The sequence below is a fragment of the Rattus norvegicus genome, chromosome 8, assembly GCF_021556685.1.
Source record: "Rattus norvegicus strain SHRSP/BbbUtx chromosome 8, alternate assembly SHRSP_T2T, whole genome shotgun sequence".
NCBI lineage: Eukaryota > Metazoa > Chordata > Mammalia > Rodentia > Muridae > Rattus > Rattus norvegicus.
The window spans coordinates 97,092,472-97,106,478 of record NC_141541.1 but is presented as its reverse complement, the minus strand read 5'-3'; the positions used below and the strand labels follow the sequence as shown (position 1 = coordinate 97,106,478).

At 44.9% G+C, this 14,007-nt stretch overlaps 2 protein-coding genes across 4 annotated transcripts in view; one reads left to right on the top strand and one right to left on the bottom strand.

Moving 5' to 3' along the window:
- The window catches only part of Snx14 (sorting nexin 14), an 82,694-nt gene extending 80,440 nt beyond the window's left edge, over nucleotides 1-2,254 (top strand). For all 3 annotated transcript variants that reach the window (XR_015626668.1, XR_015626666.1, XM_087562248.1), the window contains one exon: nucleotides 1,124-2,254. The gene's annotated coding sequence lies outside the window, so the exon portion shown is untranslated. The remainder of the gene's footprint in view (nucleotides 1-1,123) is intronic.
- Nt5e (5' nucleotidase, ecto) overlaps nucleotides 1-14,007 on the bottom strand; it is a 43,799-nt gene that overhangs the window by 4,646 nt on the left and 25,146 nt on the right. The window contains 4 exon segments of the mRNA NM_021576.2: nucleotides 62-167; nucleotides 1,155-1,309; nucleotides 2,368-2,565; nucleotides 10,693-10,881. Of these exon segments, the coding sequence (NP_067587.2) occupies nucleotides 62-167; nucleotides 1,155-1,309; nucleotides 2,368-2,565; nucleotides 10,693-10,881 (648 nt within the window).

Genomic DNA, 14,007 nt, shown 5'->3' with positions numbered 1-14,007 from the left:
GTGGGCACAGTTGGGGAAGAGACACCAGAGACAGCTAGAGAAGCTGGGGCCAGGTGCATACCATTGTTCCTCTCATCAATGGGGGACCGGATGCCACCTCCATTTACAATGCACATGGACACGTGGTTCCAAAACATTTCATCTGGGTGTCTGAGGTTGTTGTTAATCTACAAGAGTGGAAATTTAGTTACTCAGGTCTTCTTTCTTGGTATCATTTCCAGGAATCTGATTATCTTTACTGAGAAAACAAAGTATTCTTCCCTACTCCCATGTCCCCAGAGATTTCCCAACTGTCACTAAAACTCATTGTATACATCATTAATCATAAAACAATTATTAACCTATCTTTTATTAGCCTTCAATCAGTCAGAAGCTAAAGTATACTGTGACCAGACCCATGTCACTCTTTTAGGACAGAGGACTCCTGACCAACTCCTCAAACCTATTCCCCAGCTAAGGCACATAGCAACAGGCTCTCTCTAGCTGGTGTCAAGACTGCTCCAGGACAACAGGATGCTCCAGCCTGTCCTTTACCTACCTTATGCCAGGAATAGGCAATCAAATCAGCTTCATCCTTACTTTCCTTTTACAAAGCACACGTTCAGCTACAGCATGTGAAAACACATGCTTTGTTTGTTTTGAGCCAGAGTCTCTCTATGTAGCTCTCAGTGTCCTAGGGCTTGCTGTATAAATCAGGCTGGCCTCAAATTTAGAGAAATCCACTACTCTATCATAACTATGTATTTTCCTTCTGTGCTTGGAAAAGAAGTACAAGTTATATAGGCTCATGCTTTTTAGAGCCAAGAAGACAAACCAGGGAAGACCTGCTCTGTCAAGTCAGGTCCAAGCAGACGTACTGTGTCAATATCTGGTGCACTTCCTGTCTTCAGATCATCTTACGGAAAGAGAAACCTCAGATTTGGACATCTAAGGAAGACGTATTTTAAAAGGTTTTCGTCTTTGTAAAGCAGTAAAGTGACACTCCCCTAAGCTCTTTGAGCCTCCTTGCCAAATTATTCAGTATGAAACCAGTCATGCATCTGTCTGGACACTGAATGTACCAAAGTCCCTAATTCTGTCCCTTGTTGTACCTTCTCTCCATCTTCCTTTCCTCCCTCCCTAGATGCAGCCGCTTTGCCCTGAAGGCGTCTCACCATGGCATCACAGATCAGGTTTCCCATGTTGCACTCTCTGAAGCGGCACTCCTGAGCGGAGCCATTCAGGTAGACGATGGTTCTCCCGAGTTCCTGTGTAGAATAATTATCTAATTTTATCCTCCACTGGTTAATGTCTGCTTTGATGGCTGCATCTAGAAAGAAAGGACATCAAAAAGGTGCAAGTGAGAGGAAAGGCCTGTCTGTAATTCAGGCAGATCTCCTAGTGGGTCCACTGGAGAGAAATCAAGCCCCGCCAGTCTTCCCTGCTGGAAGTACACATTGGTCACATCTGTGCATTTTGGTCATGGCTATGAAATCCCTTAGGAATGTTTGTTTTGTTTTTCTGACATTAATACCCGGGTATATTTTACCTCAAAGATGTTTTGAGCATCTCGACACCAACTCAAACATCTAGATGAGCCCGTCAGCCCACCTAGGATGACACCACGGTCTTGCCATAAGGTTTGAAAAGCTGGGACAAGTACAGAGGGTCTGCTGAGGGTGTGGTTCTCAGCTTGCTTCCTCTTCAGCTGCTGAAAAGCCTAGGTTGTGAGCACAGACTCTCCTGCCTCACTGCCCGTCCTTCTGAGCTGATGATTGTAAACAGCAAAGGGCTAGTAGAAGGAATCATGACAGAGGGTCCAAGCATCATATGAAAACAGATGGCATAACAATGTTCTTTTATTCTGAGTCTCAAAACACAAGGTACTTACTTCCTGACAGATATGGGGGTATAATATACACCCAGCCTAGGCTATATATGGAGAGGCTGCCTCAAAACAAACAAAACCAGAAAAAAAGAAGTATTTGCTCGTTTCATGAATGAAGACACTGAGGTGCATACCACACTCACTGTCACTGCCTCTTGTTAGGTGGGCCAGATTTTGAGCACCACTCTGTCCTAGTTGAATTGCTTTTCTTTGGTTGTCTATTCCTCCCTAGAGAGGAGCCGATGGTGGCTTTTGCCTCACAGGACTAAGCTTTTGCAAAGCAGGAGAAGCGATAGGGCTCTGAGCAGACTTGGGAAAAATTATGAGTACTTGGGAATTTGAAACTTCCTTATGAATAAAGAGAGCAAATGCAAGGGAGCAGCTAAATTCTTCACAAGTGTCACAGTCATTTATTTCCTGAAACAAAACGAACAGAAAAGGGGATGGAAGGTCTAGCGGCTGCCTAACTTTTCATGTGGTAGATTCCCCCCAGATCTCACCTTCACGAATGGTGCTGTTCAGAAGAATGGGATTTCCATAGGAAGTGACAACATTTCCTTTATCATCAAACTCAACCTTCAGATAGCCCAGGTATTTGCCAAAGGCATAGGCCTGGACCACGGGAACCTTTCGCCCATCGTCAGAGGTGACTATGAATGGGTACTTCCCAGCAGGCACTTCTTTGGAAGGTGGATTTCCTGAAATGAAAGAGGCAGATTTGGTCAGGTCAGCCTTTGCTTATATAGCAGGCCACCAGCGGAATGACATCGGATTTACCTGATGAGTCACCATCTGCTGTTGTACACGGCTGGTCTTTCAGAGCCCCATGGACATTTGCCATTGACTCCAAATGCCATTCTCTACTCAGTAGGCATTTACTAAGCTGTTTCTAAGTCTGGGGCATTGTGCCTGGTGATCTGATGTGATGTGGGTCATACAGAAATAGAATCCTGCTAAGATTATCCCTCTTTCATGCAGACTCTGTCTCTGCTCCTCCTGACTGAATGAAAGCTAAGCCATTTTGGTGTACTTCTGTCTCTGTGTAAAACCCTCCTGCCTCTGCTTCCCAATGGCTAGGGTTACAGGTGTGCACTACAACATCTGCCAAGCAGTATAGCAAGGGGACCGGAAGTGGGTGAATTAGCAATTCTCATTCTACAGGGTTGTTGAGACAGTTTAGTGTCTTAAGATCCTCAGTGTGTGCTGGCCAGGCATAGTAAGTACACCATTTTTACTGTATGCCTCTTCCTGTAGAGATGAAGGCATTCTCTAGAAACCTTGTGCACACACTCAAGGGCCTGTAGTTGTTAGTGAGGACCAAGAAGGGATGACGGAGTTGTTCTTAGGGGGTTTTAGAGCAGCTACATCCTCCGTGGGGACCAACAAGCAAACACATTCTCTCCCCAGCTCTTCATATCAGTCACACTCGGCAGGCCTGTATCTCATGGGGGGGCCACAGGAAGAACGTGGGAGCCATTCATCGCCCAGAGGCCTCCTTGTTTGCCTGAGGTGAGAGTGGCCACAGAAGATACCCAGCATCACATCGCTTGCCATGTTTAACTTCTTTCCAGGAATCGAGTTTATTTTTAAATTTTTGTTGTGTGTGGGGTGAGGTCATATGTATGGGTCCCAGGATCAAACTCTGGTCTTCAGGCTTGGAGGCAGGCATCTTTCCCTGCTGAGGCGACTCACTGGCCTGTACATTTAAGTCATTTCACCCCTCCTTGATGTATACTGTGTGTAGTTCCAAGCTGGCTTTGATCTTAAGATCCTCCTGCTTTAGTCTTCCACATAAATGCTGGGACTTATGGGTATGACCTGTTACGTGAGTCATAATTTATATCGAATGTCTGTGGAAGTGACATCGTTTGGGTTGTTTAGAATCAGATTATAAAGCACATAGGACTCTACTGGATGCTTACAAAAGGTCCAGAGGACTTCAGCACACGCTCATTTCACACATGAGTCAGTTCTGAGAGCCGGCTGGGACTATAATTTCATTTATCTCTCCAAGCCTCCCACGAGGCAGGCCACATTATCAAGTGTACTTTACACATGAGAAGACTGACTGCTGTAGCAGATGCCCAAGGGCACATGGTGCTGCTGGAAACCAGAGCTGTGGGACCCTGACCTTACGTCCTTGCTTCCCTCTAGAGCAGTCCACCCTGGGTTATTCTCCGAGAATCTGCAAGATGGTTGGCACAGGCCACTAATGAACTTACAAGCAGAACCAGGTTTGTGTCTTCCTGTCCCAGTCTCTTTCAGGGTCTTTTAATTTACCTAAGAAAAGCCAAGGTGGCATGCTAGGAAGAACTTACTCCAGGCCCTGTCAACCTCTAGAGTCATAACAGAGCAGGACACAAGCACAGCACACGCCAGCCATACACAAGCTAGGACAGCTGCTTCCAGTGCCAGGGTCCCACTGTGCTTGCAGATGGTTCAAGACACCGTTCGTGACAGGGAGGAGGAACGCTACTAATCTAATCCTCCTCTTCCCCTTCTGTGCTTCTTTGGCCCAGGACAGACCCTGCCCTGCACTGCAGGGGACTAGTTATTTAGGGAAGCCTCCTCTTAGCTTTGCGGAGACTTCCTCTTCCGGGCAATGCTTGGGAAGTTGTAATTCCCCTAACTGTCCATGGAGTGGCAGAGAATATCCCATCCAAGTGGAAAAAGGATGAACAAATTGCAGAAATCTGGCATTCGGCACTTTCTTGGAAATTAGAGAGAGTAGCAAGCCAGACTTCTAGCCTTGGGTTTCTTTCTTTTTTTCTCCCTTCCATGGCAATATCTTAAACAGAATGTTAGAGATTAGGAACCTGCCAGGCCTGTCAAATGCCCCAATTAGCTCAGCATGCACTCTGCAAAATCAGCACCCTCTGCCAGGGAGCACCTACTTTCTAGTTCAGAAAGGTCTTGATGTTCCTTTTCTGAGAACAAAAGATCCGTCAAGGTTATCTCTGTCAGGAACTCAGCTTCCTTTGTGGCTGAGTTAGGGCTGGCCGCTAATCTCCACCTTCATCTTCACTGAGTCCCCCTCACTCCTCCACACATTTCACAACTCAGAAAACCACCGGCGAGGGGGAAAACAATCCAGACCTTCAAAATGTCCACACCGGTCCACGTTATTCAGCCAAAGGCCTAAATGTTTATTACTTTTGCTGTGCTGGGAATTTTTCTTGGACATGCATTTCCAATCCCGCTTCTGCTCATATTCTACCTCACTTAATCCCCATTATGTTTTTTTTTTTCATTTCTTTTAAATTTTTTGAGGAAACTACACCACTATCATAAGTTTTTGTTAAAGAAAGCTTGGGCTCAAAGAGATGATGTAAATTGATAGACAGTGTTGATGGGAACAAACTGAGCCTGTAAGAGGACCAAGCCCTTTTCACAATCCCAAGCCAGATTCCAGGGGAAGAAAAATGCAATCCTGCACGCAAGACCAGCAAACAGCAGAGCTAAGGCAGCCCAAGCTTCCAGCCTGTAACACACTCAGTGCTCAGGACATGGGGGGCTGTGAGTTCTCAGGAGATGACCAACTTTCCTTATATCAACCCTGCTTGGGGTTGGATCCATTTATTTACGGTCATTCTTTTCAGAGCTGGGCTTTCAATAGACTCATTTCAACTTTGAAAGCAGCCCCTTGAGGAGTAGCTGCCTCGGATTATGGCTGCGTGCATGCAACATGATGTGGCTTTGCTCAAAAGGAAGTGGGTGCTGAAGCCCGGCCAGGCAGAGGCTATCTAAAAGGACGAGAGTGAGTGGTCACTGGAATGGGGAAAGCCTCTGTGCTGACCTAAGAAACATCCAGGGAGATCACTGCCAAGGCCACTGGTCAGACCTCTGCCCTTTGGCTGGTTCTCCAGTGCACACAGGAAACCCTGAATGTCACCAGTTCTTATCAAGTGCCTGGAAACAGTTCCTTGGAGAGTGTCTCTGTACTGTGCCTGTGACAAATGTTAGGGTTGTTTTGGAAAGGCACGATGATCTAAAGCCCAGCCTTTCTTTTCCTGGTGCTTGTTCGTGCGTGCGTGCGTGCGTGCGTGCGTGCGTGCGTGCGTTGGGGCAGGAGTCTCACTATTTATTCCTAGATACTTAAATTTAGGGAATTTATACTGTAGACCAGGCTGGCCTCATAGACTTGCCTGCTTCTGCTTCCCAAGTTCTGGGATTAAAAGTGTTCATCTCTGCACTAGGCCCTGTTTTTTGTTTTTGAGACATGCTCTCATGTAGCCCAGGTGAAGATGACCTTATACTTCTAATCCTCCTGCTTCTACCTCCCAAGTGCTTGAATTACTAACCTGTGCCACCTCTGCCTTAAAACCAAGCTTCTTCTTTTTTTAAAAAAAGATTTATTTATTTTTATTTATATGAATACACAGCAGCTGTCTTCAGATCCTGTTACAGATGGTTGTGAGCCACCATGTGGTTGCTGGGGAATTGAACTCAGGAGCTCTGCAAGAGCAGTTAGTACTCTTAACCACTGAGCCATCTCTCCAGCCCAGTCTTGTACATGTACCCTCAGCTCTTATATATCTATGATTACAAAGAATATGTCATTTCCAGAAGTCCATGTTTCAAAAGAAGCTTCTTAAGCTGAGGGTCATGACCCCATGTAGGGGAGGGTACTGTGACTGAATGGCAGGTTTCTGAACATACCATGACCAAAATTTCTACCCCTGCCCAGGATGGATCTCAGAGTGATTACCCACACTGCATCTGAGGCTTCATTGTAGCCTTGATTCTGAACACATGTGCACTTTGCACTGCATGTGTGGTCACACTGTGACAATATTGATCAACTCTGAAAAAGCATTGAAGCTGCTGAAGTCTCAAATACTCAGCCAAGACTTAGGTCTTTACATAAAAGTAAGCAGATCCATCTTATTAATTTGCACACTTGCTTTAGTCTTTAGTAAATGGTAGTCTTTAATAAATGGTAAAAATATATACATACCAACGAATTACTTTAAAGTAAGTTTCTTTCATTGGTGAGATGGCTCAGTGGATAAAAATGCTTGAAATAAAAGCCAGAGTTCTATCCCATGAACCCACAACAGAAAGAAGGAAAACCAGCTCTCTGGGTTTTCTCTGACCTCCACACATGTGCTCTTGAATATACATACTCACACCTACAAATGCACACGTCAAATACATATGCAAACAATAAACTTAAAAATAAAATAATTTTCTGATTCATTATCTGTTAAATCTTGACATGCACACCTAATTTAAAATATTCCTATACCCACAGTTACATAAAAATATCCTGAGCATACAGGGGTTGTGAGCAGAAAAGCTTTCAGCAGGCATGTTCTGAAAGTACACCGTGGAGAGAGGGGCTGGACAGTGGCTGCCAGGCTGAGCCTGTGGCACGGTGCCTACTGAGCATGCCCAAAGCCCTGAGCCTGATTCCAAGCACCGTATCAAATTAGATGTGGTTGCACATGCCTGTGACACCAGCGTCCAGGAGAGGGAGGCACGAGGACACAAGTTCAAAGCCACCCTTGGCTACCTAGCAAGTTCTTTATCTTTAAAAAGGTGACGCACATACCATGCTGACTGAAAGGACCACCAGCAGTGATCTCTCTCTTTCCTTGTTACTCTAACATAGCAGGTATGCATCCACTCTGCCCTGAGGTCAAGAACACAGAGCAGTTTCTAGTTCAGCTACTGTATAATTCTTTTGTGAATTCTCATTCATTTTTAATTCTATGATCTTCACAGAATTTCTGTTCTTGAATTCCATATTTAGTGAACGTGTGCTTTAGACTAGGATCAATCATACTGAAAATAAAGAAGTTAGAAAAACAACTGACTAAATATTTTCAAAGGGCTGCATAAACTCTGGCACGGTGGTCCATGCCTTTGATGATAGCAGTTGGGAGGCAGAGGCAGGTGGATCTCTGTGAGTCTGAAGCCAGCCTGGTCTACACAGTGAGACACGGCCTCACAAACAGAGGCTGTACTGATTACCATCCACTTAGCAACAGTGCACAGCCGCCTCTCATATGTTAGCCACCCAGGCTAGCGAGAGAAGGATAGGAAAACAGCCAGACCAGTCAAGAGACATGAAACTTCTGTACCGCTGAAGTCTTTGACTTCTAAAGGAACACACAGTGAGGAAGTTCTAGGAACCAGAATGATTCGAGAGTGTGAAGGGACATGGGGATCCAAGAGTGGAGTTCTGAAGTGGCTGAGGTGAGTGGAGGTGACAGTCATTCAGGATATTTGGAAAGGATTCTGTGAGCCTGGGGTACTGAGTCTGTTGTCCGCACAGACTAAATAGTTAATCCTTACAGGGTGCAGGCAGGAGCTGGTGTGCAGACACAGATAAGAAACTGGGTACTAACCACTTGGTGACATGGGACGGTGCTGGGAAGCCATTGGTACTGTGGAAAAGACAGGGGCAGGTTGTATGAACCCCCACACTTTACCATAATAGCTTATACTATAATATTGCAGTAGACATTATACATTGTTCTATTAAAAAAAACTGAACCAAACCAAACCAAAACAAAACCTTCCTAAAATCTCCCAGAGTAGTTAATAGTTAATAGTTAATAGTTAATCTCTGCGCACGACTGCTTTCCTAGGAAGCAGTATGTCAGAAAGGAAGGGGTGACACATTCCTAGTACTGAGCCCTTTACAGAACTGCAGATTAGAAACTGATGTCTGCACTTATCCAAGAGAAGAACCAAATGGCAGGCAGATGGGAAGCAGCCCCTAGGAATCTCTTCAAGAGTCGTAAAGACTGGGCAGTACTTTGGCATGCCTGCACAGGCTCCAACTTGAACTTCCTTCCCTACTTTTTATCATGGACCATTTTTGTGACTCCAGAGTGCAACTCCTTCAGAGGCACCATCTCCCTCCTGGGCCTCATTCCTGCAGCTCTCACACTTTGCAAGTGCTTCCTGTCATACTGTTAGAAGGGGGATCTTACAGTCAAGATTAGCCTAGTCAGCACATAAGGGCCTTGCCAGCCAGAACTGCAAAGCAAAGTGTGACTCTGTTTCTATAAAAAACGAAACAAACAGGCTGGAGAGATGGCTCCGTGGTTAAGAGCACTGGCTGCTCTTCCAGAGGTCCTGAGTTCAATTCCCAGCAACCACGTGGTGGCTCACAACCATCTGTAATGGAGATCTGATGCTCTCTTCTGGTGTGTCTGAAGACAGCAACAGTGTACTCACATATATGAAATAAATAAATCTTTACCAAAACAAGACTCCCCCTGCCCCCCCACCCCCCCTCCAAACAAATAACAGGAGGTCCTGTCTCCAGGTGAAATGAAACAAAATAACAAGAAAAGAAACAGCAGAACAACAACAATAAAAGCAGGATCCTCAAAGCAGGATCCTCTGGATGCTTTGGGAATTTTCGGATTACTTTATACACAGCTATGAGAGTGCTCACGTTTGCACGCGTACCCATTAGATCCTCTTGTTAAATGTCATGCTTACTGTGGCTCACAGCCAACGTAGAGGAGGAAGCGGCAGGAGTGCCAGCTCGCTCCTGCTGTGCATTGTAGACTTCTAATACTCCTTGGAGAAAAGCTACAAAGCCTTTGAACAGGTCCTATCCACAGAGCTGCCGTAGAACGGCACTAAGAGCAGGCAAGTCTGTGGACCCTCCTGAAACTGCTGTGACTTGGATGTGGCTTGTCCCTTCTGTGTTCGTGTGCTAGCAGCTTATTAGTCCTCTCTGTGGTGACACAGGTACAGTGGAACCTTCGAGGGGTGTTTAATGTGAGGTGATGAGCCAGCAACCTCCACTTGGAAGAGATTAGTTCTCTTGAGCCCACAGTCAGTTCTGTGAGAGGGAGTGGTTGTAATGGGAGGGCCACCACACACCCCTGGCCTCCCTGTCATGTTCTTTCCCTTTCCCGATTCTCTCCTGTGTTGTGTTGTGAAGAGCCAAGGGGATGTTCACTTGAGGCCAAACCAGTGAAGTCAGCCAGTGAGGTCAACTGTTCCCAGACTCTTAATCTTCATTCAACACTGTGATAGACTCCTTGTTAGGAAGCCAATGTACCCAGAGGGGGTCAGGTGACCTGCCTGTTCAAGGTCATTCAAGTGAGTTAGCAATGAGGACTTTTGACTCAATATTCTCATTCCAAATATAACATGTATTCAGTACTTAACATTCTAAGAAGTTCTATGAAAATAACAATAGTAGTGAAGAAGAAGGGGAAGAAGAGGAGGAGGGGAGGAGGGGGGAGGGGAAGGAGAAGGAGGGGGAAGGAGAGGAGGAGAAGGAGGAGGAGGAGGAAGAGGAGGAAGAGGAGGATGAGGAGAAGAAGAAGAAGAAGAAGAAGAAGAAGAAGAAGAAGAAGAAGAAGAAGAAGAAGAAGAAGAAGAAGAAGAAACTTTCCAAGCCAGATGTAGATGTGCACGTTTATAATCCTACCATTCCTGAGAGGTAGAGGCGAGAGAATCACAAGACTGGGGCTAATCTGAGCGAGATAGTGAGACTCTGTCTTAGAAAACCAAAGGCCAGGGATATAGATGCTTAAAATAGAGCAAGGCCTGGATTCAGGTCCAAGAACCACTGAAAACATCTTAAAAATATATTTATCTTTAAAAAATTCTTACCACCAACTGACCTTTGTCTAGCGATCAGTAATGTTTTCATTTTACTATGTGTGCTATACGCGTGTAGCATTGGCTTTTAATCATGAAATTAATGAATTCTCGGAACGTCTCCGAGTAAGATTACCCAGCCTCATCCAAGGCAGATTATATGTATATTGCATATTATAGCATATACATTGTATACTGCACACTAAATGAACATCCTGGCCTGCAGAGTGCAGCGAGACAATTACCTGTGTAGAGAAAGGTGTTGGTGTGTCCTCCCACCACGACGTCCACGCCTCTCACCTTCTGGGCAATGAGTTTATCCATCTCGAAACCAGAGTGTCCCAGGGCAATGATCTTGTTCACGTTTAGAGTTTTTAGTTTATCCACTTCAGGCTGCAACGCAGTGACTTCATCTTCGAAGACTAAATTTGTCCCTAAGGAGGAAAATTAATAAAATGGATATTAAAAGAATTTCATTGCACTACTTATATAGCAACACTTAGATAGCTTTTAACAAGAAACCATGATTTCTTGTTAAAGCTCCTCACTTACTAACAGCACAATGTATGAATATATCTGATACGGAAGTCTTGTCAGTCAAGAAAAATGTAAACCAATGTCCTTGGTTGCACTTACCCAGTATTGCATTGGGTTAAGGTTGTAGATGGTACATACAAATTATACATACATACATACATATACACAAACATATATATGTTAACTTATTTTTGTGTGCACATACATACTACAATGAATACATGGAAGGTCAGAGAACAATTTTTTTATTATTGGATATTTTTATTTACATTTCAAATGTTATTCCCTTTCCTGGTTTCCTGTCCATAAGCCCCCTATCCCATCCCCTTTCCCTTCCTTCTATGAGGGTGTTCCCCTCCCCATACATCCCACCTTCCTACCCCCCCCCAACATTCCCCTACACTGGGTGGTCCAGCCTTGGCAGGACCAAGGGCTTCTCCTCCCATTGGTGCCCAACAAGGCCATCCTCTACTACATATGCAGCTGGAGCCATGGGTCTGTCCGTGTGTAGTCTTTGGGTAGTGGTTTAGTGCCTGGGAGCTCTGGTTGGTTGGCACTGTTTTTCTTATGGGGTTGCAAACCCCTTCAGCTCCTTCAATCCTTTCTCTAATTCTTCCAATGGGGACCCTGTTCTCAGTTCAATGGTTTGCTGCTAGCATTTGCCTCTGTATTTGCCATGCTCTGGCTGAGCCTCTCAGGAGACAGCTATATCAGGCTCCAGAGGACAGTTTTCAAGAGCTGGTTCTCTCTGCCCACCACATAGATCCTAGGGATCGAACTCAGGACATCAGGTTAGGTGGCAAGCACCATTATCTGTTGAACCATCTCACTGGGCCATAGATGTTGTTTTTGCATAAACTGAATCTCATGCTATGAAGAGACTTCAGGTACAGTTTGTTTCCATCTCCTTTTACATTTAGGCCTTCACACTAACCATGAAAAAAAATGTCTGAGCACAAAAGCATGGTGCCTACAACTGCTGCCAACTTTATTGCTTTGCCTGGAAACTTGGAGTATTCTCTCTTCAGACCTAACATGTCAACAAGTAGGCTTTGAAAGACAATTTCAAAAAGAGGTTTTTAACATTTCTTTCTTTATTTTGGTTTGCGTATGGTGTGACATACTTACGGATGTCAGATTTCTCTTTCTGCTGTGTGAGTTCCAGGGATTGAACTGTGGGCATCAGGTGTGGTGGCAAATCCCCTTCCTTACGCACAGAGCCATCTTGCTGGCCCTTGGGAACTAATTTTATCATGGAAGATAAGAACTGCTCACTTGCAGGTAGGGAGTGGCAGTATTAGAGTAGAACTAGAACTGAGTGCTGCTTCACACAGAGGCCTCATCTAAACATTGCCTGCCCCAGGAAGGGAGCAAACCCAGTGGTAAGAATGAATGCCTCTGGTTCTGGGCGGCATAGCTCCCGGGACTCCTGTGCTGAGGCCTGAACCTGGCTTCTCAGCCCAAGCTTAGCAAGTCATTAGGTCTTCAGCGATCATGAGGGGACCACTGACATGCCCTCCTGAAGTCTCACTCAGCACTGTTGCCAGGAGTCCTCCAGTTGACCTGGATGCTCTCAGGCTGGTTTCTAAGAACCGGCACTAGAATGAAGGTGGCTCAAATGCAAAAGTCTCATAAAGAGGTCTCAAAGGGCGAGTCTGCAGAGCCCAGTGTTTCTGGCTAATAACTGAAGTTTTAAATTTATAAACGCTTCATACACTTTAAATAGATAATAAGTTTTATCATGTAAAAGAAAAACATTTGTTTATGAACCTTTCTCATAAGTATGGTTCTATTATTAATTTAAAATAGTACAATGAGATTGACCCGAATTGTAAAATAAAAAGGTTGAAATATGAATGTAAATAAAGTATTAATATTGCAGTCATAAATAGAATTGTTATAAATATCATATATCAGAATATATATCAGATTTTCATATATCAAGAGAAGAAACATGGGGTTGGGGATTTAGCTCAGTGGTAGAGCGCTTGCCTAGGAAGCGCAAGGCCCTGGGTTCGGTCCCCAGCTCCGAAAAAAAAAGAACCAAAAAAAAAAAAAAAAAAGAGAAGAAACATTTACTCATAATTTTCTTTTTTTAAAAAAAATGGAGAGTTTCTCCAGACATCAGCAGACTGTTGGAGATGCAGCCATTGTCCACTGCCGTGCTCCGGACTCCACTCCCCTGATGCAACTACTGAGTCCTGACTACACGTCAGCCCTGTGTATGCAGTACCTCCCAGCACGAAAGCACTTTGGCTGTGGAGGCTCCAGAAGAGCAGCCAGGAAGTTAGCAGCTGGCTTGGCAGAGCTGAAGTAGCTTAAGTCAGCACCCATAATGCTCTGCTACTTTTGTCCCTCACAGGAATGCCAGGGACGACCTGATTCTTGTCTGTAACCCCAATAAGCTTGGGCTCCCTGGTCAGCACTCAGCTCTGACCTTGTCTTGGTTTCTTTTCCTATTGCTGTGATAAAGTATTTGGACACAAACAACTTATAGGGGAGAGGGCTTAGGTTGACTTTTTGTGGTGGATCTTCCCTCCTCAGTTAAAACAATACCTCACAAGCGTTCCTGGGGACTTGTCTCCTAGGTGACTCCTGTAACGCTGACCATTAATACTAACCATCACAACCCACTTTCCTGTTAGCCTTCCTTGGGCATTCCTCTAAAATAGCAAGGTGCATCCTCCTTCTGCTACACAGCCCCTTCTCCTGTCGCATTTCTCTTCACTACCTTCTGACACAGCCATATTTATCTGTTCTCTCACTGAATATGTGAGCACAGAGAGAAACAGACTTCTTATTTGGTGTTTCTAAGGCCCAGAACAGTGTGCTGAGCTCCCTGGGGGAGAGGGTGGGGAGGAAGGATGTGGACAGAATGTTAGTTACTATCCTCTCCTTTGGTTGGTCCAGCACCAAAATAGTTCTGAGAAATGCCTCAGGTCTGGATGCCACATGTATAGATTTCATGGGATTTATTTTAGAATGCGTGCATGTGCACACACACACACACACACACACACACA